General features: G+C 33.5%; 1 protein-coding gene across 8 annotated transcripts in view; it reads left to right on the top strand.

Moving 5' to 3' along the window:
* Positions 1–16,766, top strand: part of LOC128991765 (synapse-associated protein of 47 kDa-like) — a 57,007-nt gene that overhangs the window by 17,477 nt on the left and 22,764 nt on the right. For all 8 annotated transcript variants that reach the window (XR_008490680.1, XM_054414943.1, XM_054414944.1 and 5 more), the window contains 2 exons: positions 6,013–6,095; positions 7,371–7,492. Coding sequence is in view for 7 of the 8 variants with exons in the window: in XM_054414943.1 (XP_054270918.1) it covers positions 6,013–6,095; positions 7,371–7,492 (205 nt within the window). In the remaining variant the exon portion in view is untranslated. The remainder of the gene's footprint in view (positions 1–6,012; positions 6,096–7,370; positions 7,493–16,766) is intronic.

Here is a 16,766-nt window from a genome sequence, read left to right as displayed (position 1 = left end):
CTGTAGAATTCAAACACTTTTTTGTTAGGGAATAATCTAAAAAATCGTATTGCTGCATATAACCTCAAATCTCCTGCTTCCTAAAGCTTCTCCCAGCTCAAGGTGGGAACATTTTACCTCTCCTGGCTCCTTTTTAAAAGCCATACCCTCTTTAAGCTTATCCCCTTTTCTGCGTAATAAATTCCCTCGTACCTCTTTTCATCCAAAGTCCATAATACAGCTGTATATACCATTGGAATAAAATGTTTAAATTTTCACCATCTGCAGATACAAATTTAATTTTCTTCTAAATAGTTTTCATCAAATCAATTTAACTATGTTTTAAATTTTAATATTATCTTTATAGATAAATTTTTGAGCAAGAATACCAGTTTGCCACACCAATGAAGCTATGTGACTGACATTTACATTTTCGATTTGCCTTTTGAAACACCTTTAAAAAAATTAAATTTAAAAAAGTAAAAGCTTTCTAAACTGAATAGTAGTGTATCAAAATTAACACTTACCCACAAATCTACTTGATAGATGTATCAAGTACAAGATCTTGTACTACACAACCGATTTTTCTTCCCAAATTATTGTACATTTTTGTGTACCGGTATGTGTGGAAATTGGCAAAAACGGTAACAACTGGAACAAAACACGTATGGAATCATAGAGTTTTCACTTTAGTTTTGGTATCTAATAGGATAAAGGTTTGTGAAAGTAAACGATTTGGAAACACTCTCGGTACACTTTGCTATATTATTAAAAATTTCATTTGAAGGATTTAGCTAGAGTTGTCAAATACCATATTTATTTATGAGAAGACAAGAAAATAATAACCTGGACTTTAATAATAGTCAGGCAACCATCTCGTTAATTTCACTAATGGTTTGCAAAATCAGTCAGGAGGAATCGGGATAAATCTGATGCACATTTACTTTCATTTCAATACCTGGAACATCTAATTTTGGCTGTGCACAATAGAATATGTGGCAAAGTAAATAAATGTAGAGATATTTCACTTTAAACTCAACACTCACACTTATTTCACAATAAACTCAACACTCACATTTATTTCACTATAAACTCAACACTCACACTTATTTCACTATAAACTCAACACTCACATTTATTTCACTATAAACTCAACACTCACACTTATTTCACTATAAACTCAACACACACACTTATTTCATCAACCTATGCTCGCAGCGCAGGGACCATCTAAACATAGTTTTTTTTAGATTTCCAATTTTTGTTATTGACTGTTTGGTAATCAATATCAGTTAATCATACAGAAAATTATGATTGCGTTACAGTACTTAGTAAATATTTTGTAGCATTTATAAAAAGAAACTCAAATTTTAGTTGTAAAAATGTTGTAATATTCGGAACCCTTGTCAATCTGTGTAATCCTTGAAGCGGAGAGGTCAGTTTGAGCGAATCAATATCAATCCCGTCTTTTGATGTGTCTGTGAAAGGGCCGAGCGAAATTGGAAGCTTTGAATATGTTATTGGATATCAGATTATTTGAAAGTCAAATCAGTAAAAAGAACAATCTTTTTTTATCTATGTTTATTTACCCCTATATTTGGATATTATCATAACGGTTCTTTCTATATATTTTTTTCGTTATCAATCAATCAAAATGAGTAAAAATGGAAAAAAATAGTTTTAATTGTTTTAAATTTTTTAATAAATTTGTGAAATTTGACTATAGAAGAATATGAAATATTTAGCTTAGTATTTTATATATTAAATTCCATTGGGCTAACTTATACAGAATTAAATATTAAACATTTTATTGTAGAAATGGTTACTAGAGTATTTATTTTTATTTTTAAACTAATATGTAGACACTGCCAACAACAGAATATGAGCTCATTAGTCATTATTTTTTATAGATTAACAGTTTTCTTTACAAATTCTCAGGTGCAATTAAGACTAATTGGATAGAGTTGTACATGTTGGCCACTAATGCATGCCTGTTCTCTTTCCTTTTACATTTAGGCACATTAAATACATCAAAGGCTTCTCTACCCAGTCCGCGGGAAACAGACTTTTTTGAAGCGTAACTTTTCAACGTTGTCAGTGAAGTTAAACATTTTTTTTTAATATTCCACTCATGAGCTAGAACTAGAATTTTCCAATTATTTTAATAGGATGGAAAATCAATCAGAGTTAATTAATAGGTACGGTTTAACGCCAGCTGTTAAAAGATCTGATTGGCTTTAAAACTGAACGTTTGTGCTGGTGATTGCTGTTTTGTAATAAAATAACGGTGAACTAGTCCCGTAAATGGGGTAGTAGAGTTTTTAGTTCTGCACATAAGCCTAGAGGAGATTGAAATATCAAAATAAACCATTATGTTTGTTTTCTAGAAAATTAAATTAGTACCTAAAGAGACTACGGAGATCAGAATCGGTATCAGAAAATATCACCATCAATAACGATATTGTCAATGGTCAAATTTGAGTTAGATTGTTTTGGTAGTATTCCTTAACGGTCAAGATAATTTTGGCAATTTCGTACTGTAATATCTTTATTTTATAGAAGTAGACATTTCATTGAGATATTAAAGCTGTACCTCGATCACTCTACACAGTCTGGACAATCATTCAGGTAGAGCGTTGATTGATTTGATGTTTCAGAATATTTGTTGGTTTAACATAACTTATCTTAAACATGATATAGGATATTTTTAGTCTTCCACTTAGAAAATTTCAGCATAGACAAATAAAATTAAGTATAGACCGACAGCAGTGCTGCGGTTAGCATAAGCTCTGGCCTCCACCACTAGGAGTACTGTGTAGTTATGTAGCGTATGCGTTTTAACTACACGGCGCTCCTAGTGGTGAACGCCAGAACTTATGCTAACCACAGCACTGCTGTCGGTCTAAATTTAATTCCATTTGTCTATGATTTCAGAGTTGTCTTGAAAAAAATAGTCAATTAACTTAATAACTGATATAGTGATCACCTGAGTTGAGTTAATCCTATTTTCCTATACTCTATAACAAGCGGATGAACGGATAAACTTTTTTTCATCTGGCTATTACAATTTTTGTTGTTTATTTTCGGGTTTTTGGCAACGAGAAATCAATTGGAGTTGGTCACAAGGCTGGGTAAATTCCAGTTTCCGCCCTACAGCCCTTGAAAGCGTCCATGTTAAGCTACGCGCGCACTTCGGCGGCACGGCACGGACGGGCGGTACGGCACGGACAGCATTTTTAAGAGGGGGTGCGCGCACTAGGGCGGCACGGCACGGACGGACGGACGGGACATCCGCACATCCGCAATTTAGGACAGATGACAGTCTGCGAGCTAAAAATTGTGAGTAAAGATGGATGTAGATAAAGTGGTGATAGTAGGTTTAATTTTAACAAAGGAAGAGGAGACAAGAAGGTGCAAGCAAAGATTTTAGATACACCACATAAACAGGAAAAGACTAAGTTTTGGAGAGTACCACACCTTGTTTCCTGATCTTGTAGAAGGATTATGTGTACAACTTACCTGATTGTTTCATAATAGATCATATTCCTGCCCATATATTGTCACGCCGGACGTTATTAAAATATTCCGGATGTCGCATGTTGTACAGTTTCGGGTATTTCTCAACGAGAAAAATCTACATCTATCTCTACATCTACATCTATGTTTACAACACACGAAAACACTGCTACTTTGACAGAGATCAGTTGAGAATGGCGGATGTCCCGTGCCGCCCGCCCGGTCGGTGTGCAGTGCTCCCGGTCGGTACGGGCGTCACGGCAGCTCGGAAATGTCCTGGAGTTCTGTCTCCCGGACATTTTAACAAACGGCGGAAGCTGCCGAACGTCCGTTGCCGGCCGTACCGCCGTAGTGGGCGCGCTCATATGACATTCAATGTTATTAACTTTTAAAAATTGCCGTGCCGCCCGCCCGTCCGTGCCGTGCCGCCGTAGTGCGCGCGCAGCTTTATAGTCAATACCTTTTTTTAGATGCAGTCAATAAACACAGCTGATACAGGTTATTTTGATTGCAATCTATGTATTTAAAAAGGTGTATTAAATGTTTTCTTTGTACAGTATCACCCAAAATAAATGTTTTCACATTGATTACCGTACATAATAAATATCTTTAACTTGTCTAATAAATTTAATGTTTATTTTAATTCGAGCAAAGCTCGGTCTCCTGGTACTTTAAACTAAATAAAAACAAATAAGTAGCTGTTTAATAGAAAATGTATGTGATTTATCAATTTATGCCGTGAACACTTTTTAATCCTGGCTAATTGGGTTTTAAAGCTGTCTAGCTTAGTGAAAGCTAAGAAAAGAAACAATCTTATAAAGAAACACTCTCAAAAGAATCAAGAAAAATGGTATATCTAATTTTAACTCTAGTATATAATTTTAGATATAGTTTTTTATAGCTATAGCATTAAAAGCTAGTCTGCCTGGCATGTTTTTTTTTTATCATACAGCATTGTTAACTTTAATTGTAAACAGTCATGCATAGTTGAGTGCTATTTATTTTTAATTAATATTAGGGACTGGTAGAAGTATGTGTAAAAATAGAGAGAAGTTTGTTTGATTTTCATTTTTCTGAATTAAAGACATCTGTGTCCATTTACTGAGATATTTTTAGTTTTAGGTTATAGTAGGGAGTGATTAAATTTAAACTGTCAGATATATGAGGGTGGTAAAAAAAAGTCCTGGGTCAGTTAAATATTTCAAAAAATAAGGAAGAAAGCTACTGGGCATAAAACCCATTTAAAAACATTATTTAGTTATACACTACCTCCGTAGGGAATGGTTTGCTGCGAGTGAGAAATAAATCTTAGCTGTTGCAAAAGTTGATATGCACATCAAGGTAATGATCTTTTTTAGTAAAATACAAAGGTGCAAACCCAAACTCAAACTGGACAATCAAAAATGGCAGCCCAGTAACATTGTACCAGGGTTTGTAGCTATGTCTGCTTTTTTAAAAAAAATCTAGTAGTCCCAGGACTTTTTCCCGCTCAGTATACAATGTGCACTGTGAATATCTTCACTATCAAAACTTAAATTAGTTAGTTGATACAGTTATGCTGTATGGACAGATCTTACACCTTAATTTACATTTCATAGGCACTTTGCAAGCACAAAATACTATTAAGTTCACAACCCTACATCAAAAAAATTACCGAGCAAACTTTACCTACTATTCCTATTTCTGTATCAGAGAACAGAATAAAAATACATAAATCAATATATTATCCTCTTAAAAATGAAGCACTGATATTCAAGTATACCCTTAGCTGCCACCACAATGTCATATACCGAGGGTTTTCAGGCCAGTAGTTTGTTATATTGGGATATGTCGACGGAACAGAGTTACCGATCAATGATGCCAAGTCTACTTTACGTTTAGTGCCTCAAACACCGACCTTGTGGTGTTATTTGATTTACTATGAACTTGAAACCAAGTTAATAACTGACTTTTCAGCACTAGCAAAATTTTAACTAAAAAAAAAAACAGAAGCTAAAAGTAAAAACAAAGCTAAAAACGATCCACGCACGGGCGCTTAGTCTATGTGGACGGGCAAATGCAAGGTTAAAAGAGGCCGCCAACCTCTTTAAAAAAAAAAAGAAAAAAAAAGTAGTATAACTGGTTATTAAAAATGCACAATTGCAAAAATAGCTCTCAAAAGTTGGTATCTTAAAAGGTTTTACACCACTTGAGATGAATTTAAGACATAATTTTACATTTGAAGGTCTCAAACATTTTATTAACGAGTGCAATTTCTTTAAAATTTCTTTAAAATGCTTACTAGAAACAATGATAATATCAAACAAAAGTTTTAAAAACTGTTCTAGATATGTAAAAGGTGTTTTCCTGTTTCGTGACATGTTTGGTAATATGCGACATGTTGTGTAACGAGTTATAACGTCTCATGACTTGTGTTGGTGTGTCATGACATGTTGTGACGAGTTATGACATGTTCTGACGAGTTTACCATGCTGAGGTGTGTTGAGGCGTGTTATGACAATGCTAGTTTTGTTTCAGTGCCACTGGTGGAGCTGACAGCGACGCTGGAGATCTGGGCGAAGAGGAGAACCTAGACGATAAGGATGCTGCCATCGGAGGAGGTCAGTTACTTTGAAAAATCTACAAATAAGTCTACATTTTATTCCTGTAAGCTGACACATCACCATTTATTGGTCCTACTTATAATGTGAAGATCGCTAAAGCTTCCTTGACTAACATCAGAATCTTAATATTGCTTATGAATTGCCATTATTACATCTCACCAGTGGCCAAATTGGGTATCAACCTCACACACAAGATTTTTTGGATATCTAAAAATATTTTTTCCGGCACAATTAACAAATATTAAAACTGACTCTATATTATTGTTATCTAAAAAAACTGTAATCCATAATCATCAGCTTTTAAGTCAAATCACCTTTGGGAACGACAAATAACTATTGTCAGATAAATTTCACCACCTTTGTAGACTATTCGTGGAAATGTTCACAAACCACTCGTAAACGATGTTGGTTGGCGTTAAAATAGGTAAACATTGTGTGAAAGCGTTCACACGTTATCAAGTACCAACATACACTACGCTATCGACCCAACGCTACTTCCCATCTTCCATTTCAAATCAAAACATCTTTATTTTTCTTATTGATCAGTGTAAATAGTGGCATTACAAAATGTTTCTTTTTTAAACTAAGTAAACCAAATGCTTCTATACATCATGGATTTTTAGTCACTTTAAGTCTTTTAAGGTAATCAGTAATCTTCATATTACCTGTCTCATTCCTCATTCTATTCAATTTAAAAAGGTTACCTCTGTTTACGATGTTTTTACTTGATTTGTGTCTATTTCAACATTTTTCACATTTGTTTCTTGAATGAACTTTCTTTGAAAACTTTTTAATTAAATTGATCAGTTCTTACTGACATATACCATAGACTAAGCAACACAATTAGACTCCTCATCCCATTGTAAATTTTGAAGCTTGTTTTTCGTGTCTAGTTCATGTATGTCCACACTGATTGCTGGGAGTATGTTTTATCTATGCATACACCTATCAGAATACCTAATTGTTTATCCAGTTTTTTCCTGTATATTTATCACCTACATTTTAAATGCTTGGGGCATCTTTCTGTAAAACAGAAAGTTTCTTAAGGTTTATGTATGATGTCTCTCCTATATACACACAGTCTATATAGGATTGTACATGGATGTAGTTAATTGATTTTAAAACTACTGTATTAGGTTACCCAGAACCAATTATATTTTAAAGGTGGCATGAATTAGTGAATAAATTTTACTAAACAATATGTCCTCAAAATGACTTTCATGTCTCACCGATTTTAAGGTGGTGATTTAACAAAAATATTTTCTTTTTCAGTTTCTACAAAAGCCCTGCAAGGAGCCAAGTCTATAGGGAGTTTTCTGTTTTCTGCTGTCAACACTGCTGGTAAAAAAGTTACTGAGACCACTGCGAAAATCAAGAAAACCGTCGAAGAGAATGTAAGTGGTCTCTTTTTGTTTACGGTGCACGAGTTTCTAGTGGTTTTAGAGAATTGTTTATTTTCTTTCTTGAGAAAATATTCGTACTGCGGGGGAAATATTAGTTTCCACATTTGGTGGTGGACTAGTTTTGAATTAAACGTAGAACTCATATATCGCAAGTGTGTCTATGTAATATTTTGTCAAGCAAAACTTCTAATGTATAAATTTGGAATATTTTTGGTTCAAATACTTCGATTACAGTACTCATAACAAAAATATGTTGTAAATTTTTAGAAATCCATCTTAAATTATATTATTTTCTCTAAAAAAAAAAAAAAAAAAAGGAGGGAACATATATGTTTGGCACTACCTCAGTAATCGGTTAGTTGGTGAATAAAGTAATGATTAACCTACTAAATTGTTTGTATTTTCAGTTGTATTTGGTAGCTGAAAATTATGGGCAGTAATTATGTAGTAAAAAAGTTGGGTGAAACAATGCAAAACAACAACAAAATGAGATAAAACAGACTTTTGGGTACAAAACTTTCCAGCAGTTGGATTAGGCTCATTAACGAACTCACTTATTCGTATTTACAAGAGATCTAATTCTCAAAAAGTATCAGATCTATGTCTTACAGTGAGAACTACAGTAATAGATACTTCCCTGTATGAAACTTTTCTTTAGTTGAAATAATTTGTGTTCTCACATTTTTATATTTTTATTTATGTTCAATATATTTTCTATTTAAATAGAGTAGGTCTATAGTGTTAGCATCATGAGCCGGCAAAGCAAAACCATTAATACAAAGCATTAATAAATTTATTATTAATTTAGTTATTTTCTTCAAGAGTAACAAATTTTGTATATTTGTATGTAAATATCTCAATTGTTGTTAATTTAATTAGATACCTTGTTGTTGCTTTCAATGTTTGATATAAAGTGATATTAGCAAGTCCGGTAGTGAGAGATGTCTCTGAAAGAACCTCAACGATGGAACAAACACTTCATTATCTTTGACCTGATTGGGTGTATTCTCTCTGTGAAGCTCTGAATAGTCAGCTAAATCGCTGTTTTTTTAATGACTTAAACTCAGCTTCTTTTTATTTTTGTTAAATTTTGCAAGAAATTGTAAACACTAAGGGGAAAGAAGTAATCAGATATAATGGGGTTTTCTAGTTTAATTAAATTAACCAGACCAGATGTAGCAGGTCAATTTTTTAGATAAATTATTTAACACTAATAACAGGGAAAAAATTGTTTAGGAGAACTTTGTTTATATATCAAAGAACTCCCTTTACTCAAAGCCACATTGACCACTCAAGAATCAAGAGAACCAAGAATTTATTACAACAAATTACAAAATATACATTCTGTATAGTTGACTTCAATACATGAATAACTTTTGAAAACAACTATGTGAAATAATTAGACACTAATTTTTCTGTATTTAAAACTCCATTAAATGGTAAAAAGTAATTTCAAACATTTTTAAAATTATTGCAAAACAGGATTTAGTGTAAAACCTCACCCCTACTGTGTTTGAATAAGGCTGGTTTTGCTGTAAGCATATTATAATGAATTTTTTTATTCAATAAAAATCAGAGAATTTTTACAAAATTTACCCTTTTTACTGACACAAATAATTTGTATTCTCACTTCATATTCAAAGAATAAAAATACTGCTGAGTCGAGAAAAACTTCTAAATTCCAGAAGAGTTCCTTCGCAAAACATTTCAGGCATTAGTGTTTACAAAATAAAAATTTGCTCGTTTCTTAAGATCAAAAATACTTTTACCTTTAAAATTTTAAAAATAACATGGATCGTATTTTTACGAAATATTGTATTTGATGTTGCAATGAAATAAGCAAGTTTTATTCACTAAAGCCTATATGATAGTTTATTGCATGGGTTTGCGTTGATAAATATTAAACCAGTCAAAGGAGCCATTACTCCGTGTTGCCATTGCTTTGTTTGCCACAGCATGTAGGAGTTGTGGAGCCAGGCTCTTTTGTAACCAGCTTCACCCACCCACTCCTCTTAAATGGGTTTCCATTAATTATTTCTACTCAATATCTATCTTACGTTATTTTGTCAGCAACAAAAACAACTGATTAATAGTTGCTTTGAAAGAATCGACATTTAGGTTTTTGATTGTTCCTAATTGATTGTTACTAATGGTTCTAACAATGAATGTTTTACACTTTTCCATTATCTTTGACAGTTAGTTTAAGCGCAGTAAACAGCAATTGTTTTTTCCTTTTTATTTTCACATCACAATTCTTAGTAATAAATAATGTAATTATTTTCAATTTCCTTGAACATTTCATTTAGGTTCTACGATTTACTTTTGTTGAATTGACATACTGAAATAGACGATATTTTTATTCTTTTTTTGTATCTTGGTTTTTACTCTGACTTTGGATTCTGAAGATATTTCAATCGTAGGCACCAGCGATATAAAAAGTTTTTACGCAAACAGAAAATAGTTAAATCTTCCTCTTATAGTGTAAAGTTTTATTCTCTTAGAGTTTTTCATCCTATGACAGTTAATGGGGACACAGAAAATGCTATTCACAAGAAGATTCCCTTTCAGTGTGTCAGTGTAAAACACTAGAGACACTGTTGATCTTACTCACCTGCAAAACTACACGCTCATTCCATTCTACATTCATATTTAGTTTAAAATATGCATATAAGGTGTGTGACCTGTCCTGTTAAAAGTACTGAATTTTAAATAATTGAGACATGTTAAAATGTTAACACTAACCACTTGCAATTGACACAACATGTTATGTCAATAAATTATTATATTTAAGGTCTATAGTATTTGAGCCTATTAGGTAGTACTGTAGAGGGGTGGCTCGGTCACAGTGTAACGTAGAGGTAGGCCGTAGCCGTAGCGTGGAGGTCCAGAGTATTGATTGTAACACTTGCGGCTGTCTGCTCGTTCATTGATCTCCTAAACATCTGTCTTGGCCGTGTGCCATATTTTGCGGTTTAGCGACCTATAATGTGGTTAGTTGCATTTAGTCCACCAATTTCACATTATTAGTAACATTAGCAAATTTGGAGTCTCTATCTGTTTTGTAGAAAAAACAACTTATAAATATGTTTATAAAAAAAATTTAGTAAACAAATTTTTTTAAGGCATAGAAGGTGATACTTACTGTATCTGTATACAATTTGCGTTTATATTCTATTTGCATCAAAGTTACTTTATTTAAAAAATTTCACGCTTACTAATTAATTAATAATATTATGGTGAAGTGACTAAACCAATATTTTTTCTAAACAATCCACCACACCTATCATAGTACTATTATTTGTAATTCAACTATATAATATCTTAAATGTATCTGTGGTAAAATCTTTTAAAAACGAAAATAATCCCAAGGGGTTGAATCTCAACCAGGAGCATACCTTCAGAGCATACGTCCGATTTCAAAAGAATTTAGTGACTAAGGGAAATCAGTGAATTATTGTCAGGACCATTCATTATTGATAGCAAAATCGATCAAGGAAACCATCAAAAAGCAGCTGACTTCTCTTTCCGGAAACAGGCAACTTTCAGATTGACAGGAAAGGAGTTAAACCATTCAGCTAACCAGCTGTTGCTCATAAAATAAGTACTCTTTTATTGGATCACCACACATACCGTAGTTAGTTTATAATGATATCGTAACCGTCCTTCTCTATACTTAGATCACTGTGACATGTTGGTTTTTGGCATTGGGCAGTTGAATAAGTAAAAGACTATGACGCCCTTGTTATCGAGGTTTATGTGTATTATCCAATTCAAAGGGTACTAAGGCCCGTTGATCTATGATGAAAGACAGTTTTGGGTTAAAAAGATAAAAGTAAAAAAGTTATCAGGTTTTTTCTCTGTCAGTTAACTTACTTTGCAGTTGTATTTATCTATCTCTAGATCACTGTGACCAATGTTTTCGTAACAGACAATTGAAATAAACAATTTAAAAATTGAAGGAATAGGTTCTTGTTATCGAGGTTTCTGCGTATTTTCCAACCCGTTCATTAAACAGGTCTCTCTTAAGCAACAAGTGTATAACCTCGGACTAACCATATTGATCCTCTGCTTTGCCTCCCCCACCCACACATTTCTTCCCCCCCCCCCCCTTTCTCCCTCGGTCTCCTGCGATTGTTGTTTGTTCCCAAACTTTTTAACCCAACAAATTAAACATTTATCCCTCCATCTTCGTACAAGTTTGAGCGCCTCTACTCGGGTACCAGATGTTTTGCAAACAATTCATTTAACATGAAAGTTATATTGGAAGCCGTAATGGATTATCGACAGTTAAGAGATTTAGGTGGGGTTTGTAAAGGCGGTGATGCAATGTGGGATATTGTGTCGTTTATGTGTTACAGTTAAACAACTTGATTTAAACATAACGAATGCTATATCAAAATCTTTTTAAACTCAATTATATCTTTATAAGTATATAATGTAAATAGATTGGAATGTTACATGTTGGATATCACAAAATAAAAATTGTAAGAACACATACATTTTGTTAGAAAATTATCAAACTATAAACAGCCTTTTTTAAGTAATTTCCAGAATGTATATTTTAGAAATTAATAAGTTAATAACTGAAATACCCCTCAAAGATATGACTAGCTTTATTAAGACTGTCATGTTTGGAAAAATCAAATAGTGTGTACAATTTAATTTCTCTCAGGTGAAATGTAAAGTTATTTTTGTGATTTTATTAAACCATTTTTTATCTTAATTCAAGTTTTAAATTATTATTGTTTTGATTTTCAACTTTATTCACAATTTAGGATTTTTTTTCTAAACCTCCTTGGCTATATACAAGTCTCAATATAGGTCTTAATCTAATTTACCACATGTATCATCTCCTTGCTTTAATGTAATTAATAGACCTATTTAATTGATTTTACTCAAAATCTAGGTCACCACCATCCCCTCGGCTGGTTCATGTTCCCATTAACGTTGTGTTGACATTTTCCCCGTGTCAATTAGCCGTGATCTATCGGACTATCCAATTTGCTGATTACTGCTCTCGCTCCCGGCATAAACCAATCACGGAGATCAAGCTGTATTGCCCCTCGCTTGTTTCTCCACACAGTGTTTTCTGTACAGCGTTACGAGGCGTTTTATAAAAATGTATCCAACATAAAAAGAGTTCAGTTGATTTCATTGTTTGGTTTTCTGTTTCTAAACTGTGTACTGTTATGGTTTAATTTGGTAGCGTTAGGTAATTTAATTGATATCCTAGTTTACTTTTAATAGTCTAAAATCCACATTGAAATATAAGATTTATATTTAGCAGGAATTTGAACTGTAATACAAGAAACGAAATAGTTTTTAATAATTGAAACCTTTATATGAATATGTATAATTTTATATTCACGTGACTAAACAACAAACAATAAAAAACTTAACTGAAAACATTGGCTAAAAAAGTACTAGACATAAATGTGGTTTATGATGATATTAAAATGATAAATTTTAATCTGTCTAAATATATTTTAAACCTGGTAAGATATTTCAATTTGTGTGTATATTAAATACGCCAGTCAATATTAATAGTGTCTCGGTCGTAGAACCACTTAATGTGTCTGGTGTTAGGGAGTTGAGCAGCCAATCAATGATGAGGACGAGGGGTCTTCATATAGTCAAGCATATGGCTGATACTGATATCTTGTTGTCACTAAGGCCACAGTCACACTTTCAGTGACACCAAATCAATGACAAGGGTTCTTCATATAGTCAAGGATATTGCTGATATTGATATCTGGTTGTCACTAAAGTCACAGTCACACCTTCAGTGACACCCAGTCAATCACAAGGGTTCTTCATATAGTCAAGGATATTGCTGATATTCATATATTGATGTCACTAATGCCACAGTCACACCTTCAGTGACACCCAGTCAATCACGAGGGCTCTTCATATTGTCAAGGATATTACTGATATTCATATATTGATGTCACTAATGCCACAGTCACACCTTCAGTGACACCTAGTCAAAGACGAGGGTTCTTCATATTGTCAAGGATATTGCTGTCATTGATATCAGGTTGTGTCTAATGTCACAGTCACACCTTCAGTGACACCCAGTCAATGACGAGGGTTCTTCATATTGTCAAGGATATTGCTGTCATTGATATCAGGTTGTCTCTAATGTCACAGTCACACCTTCAGTGACACCTAGTCAATGACGAGGGTTCTTCATATTGTCAAGGATATTGCTGATATTGATATCAGGTTGTCTCTAAAGTCACAGTCACACCTTCAGTGACACCCAGTCAATCACGAGGGCTCTTCATATAGTCAAGGATATTGCTGATATTGATATCAGGTTGTCTCTAAAGCCACAGTCACACCTTCAGTGACACCTAGTCAATGACGAGGGTTCTTCATATAGTGAAGGATATTGCTGATATTTATTGTTGTCACTAAAGCCACAGTCCAAGTCAATTATGAAGGTTCCTAAAATTTGTTCAAGTTTTGAATTGAATCCAAATTGTGTTTAAAATGTCCGTATTTGAAAATGAACCCCTTTTACAAATGACACATCAAATCATTTTCACACTATTCAGTCATCACCCTAACAGATTGTGCAGTAAATTTAATTTGTTACTATAGTTATTTGTGCAACTAGTGAGAAAAGTGAGCAATTGACTCACTCGAGAGAAATCCTTACTCACGAGCCGTAGGCGAGTGAGGAATGGTTTCTCGAGTGAGGCAATTGTACTTTGAATTTGAGTTGCACATTATACTTTTCCTACAGTTACCATAAAACAAATAAATTGGTGAAGAAACATAACCTATTTTTACACAGAAGTGAGCTTTTAATATAACATTTAACGTGAAGTGACAAATACAACATTACAACAGCTGACCAGCTGATTTACAGCCAGTGCTGCCAACGTATTTCGCGCGCATACGACGTTGCCTGCATGTTACTCGCTCACTATTTCGTGCCTTCATGTTGCAAATCTGGAGTGAGACAAAGTAATTAGAGTGAGACAATGTTAACATTGTCTCACTGATGAGCGAATTGGCCACTTTGCTTTCTCAAAACAGTGAGAGAACATGTACATTGTTAGGTAACTGTAGGAAAAGTTAATTTTTTTAAAGTTTTTGAAAGAAATTAAGATTTTAAACTCGGCAACAATATAAAATCCAATGTCTATGGGATGAATGTGAAACAACAAGTAGGCTAAAACATGTGACAGTTTAATTAATCATGAGATAAATAATAAGAGAAGTTAGAAATGTAATTCCATAATAAATGGAGACTGCTTTGTTGAATAATATCAGTATTCAAACAAACCTGGCAGTTGGAGTTTCTTTTATCAATTTATGGGCTGTCGTGATAAGTTTTAATTACAGAGAACCAGTGCCTCTTTGGGTAAATCAGTAGCAATAAAGATACAATTTGTTCTTATTCGTTCAGGATTCAAGTCTATTTGCCATCGTTTCAATTCATCTTTTTTCTTGATTTAGCAACTTTATTTAAAAGGATAGAATAATGATCATAACTGTTTATGCTTAAGAGAAAATTATTTCTTACAGGGGTGTAATTTGGGGGGAAGGGGGGGGGGGGCATTTGCCCCCTCTGATTCCTGGGCAAGAGAAAAAAATATGATGTGCTAGCTAATATACAATTATTTTCTCCTGTCAAATCCTAAAAAACACGGCTGACAAAAATCTGCCTATTCTTCTACAGTAATTTGAAACAAAAATATTATTTTTGAGTGTCTCAGTAGCACATTCAAATTAATTGTATCAAATTATTTTATTGATAATAAAATTTGATTTGCTTTTAAGTACTTACAGTATATACTTGTGTTTTATTTAAAACCCAAATCAAACTGTTATAAACTATAGGCTATGAATACAACTGTATTCATTGCCATAGATCTAAATGTTGTACAAGAGAATTTGGTCATAAATCTAATAGCAAAAATAATATGCAAAATGGAACTATTGATCACGTTTCTTGGATGACTAACTTACCAACATATTATTATGTTTCTGTCTGTTGTCAGTAATTAGTTTCATAAATTTTCTGCCTAAAAAGTAAATTTTATTCATAATTTTGTTTTTATTCGAAGTGCTTTTGACAATTAAAATAAGCTTATAGCCCTCTTTTTTTGTTGCAAAACTGCAAAATTTTCCGGGGGAGAACCCCCGGACTCTTCCCCCCATTTGCTAGGGGGTGTTCCATACCCCCCAGTGTTTCCCCCCCCCCCCAAAGATTTTGTGAAATGACGCCACTGATTTCTTAATTTTTGTGACTGATTGGGTTAGAGTGTTAGTCTGTTCAAAAAAGGTTGCCAGATCAAAAACAAGAATCAATTCTTGACTTAGCCGCCATTATATTTCTTTATGCTGTCGGTTAAAATATAGGGTGTTTTTTTATCGCAACCCAAATTAGAAGTACATTACTATGAGGCACTGTTTAAAGACAAAACAAGCTCACATGTCGGTATCCCTGTTTTCTTTACTTCATTGTGGATATGCACTGTTGCATAGCTATCTAAGGTTTAGTGCTATTGGGAATTTATTGTAAATAAAAAGAGTCAACATGGAGCTCTTTGCAAACTCTATAGAGTATGTATGTTATGTGTATGTGGTTGGGTATGTATGTTTATGGTATGAGGGGGAAAAAGTAAAAATGTATTGCAAACATGTGTGGAAAACAAATAATTTGTGAATGATAAAAATTTATATTTTATGAGTATTTATTTACACACAGCATTAGACGAATAAGAGTGAATGATCAGGAATGCTTTGAGTTATAAAATTACTGTAGCTTTAGGGCTAAGTACAGGAGGTAACCAGTGTCAGTCATGAATTAAAATTAGAATAATCACACACTAAGTTTTGTTATACATAAATCTTTCAGCCTTTTCAAGGATTGAGTAACATTTGGATTAGTAGGCTCAATTGCCATTCTACCTTCTACCCAGCCAGTTAATGTACAACCCCCCACCCCCCCCCCCCCCACCACTACCCCCTGACGTCACGCAATCCTCCCTCATGCACCAACGAGCACAAGCCTTGTCAACGTTGCTAGTCTTCTACTTACATATCTGTTAATTACGTCATAGGTACCAACCCTTCATCACACCGGTTTCTTAAGATTTTGTTTAAAAATATCATTTCCTATATTTTTTCCCAATCAAATCTTCTGTATCCAATTGTCAATGCCACTATTCACCACAATAATAATGAACACTGATAGTCAACACAACTACAACTTTAAGGTTATGTGAAGAAATAATTTGAGGAATCA

This window comes from Macrosteles quadrilineatus, unplaced genomic scaffold (assembly GCF_028750875.1).
Source record: "Macrosteles quadrilineatus isolate MER2022 unplaced genomic scaffold, UCM_ALF_1.0 Scaffold_4__1_contigs__length_99947679, whole genome shotgun sequence".
NCBI lineage: Eukaryota > Metazoa > Arthropoda > Insecta > Hemiptera > Cicadellidae > Macrosteles > Macrosteles quadrilineatus.
Note: the sequence above shows the minus strand (reverse complement) of the source record. Positions and strands in the feature narration are given on the sequence as shown.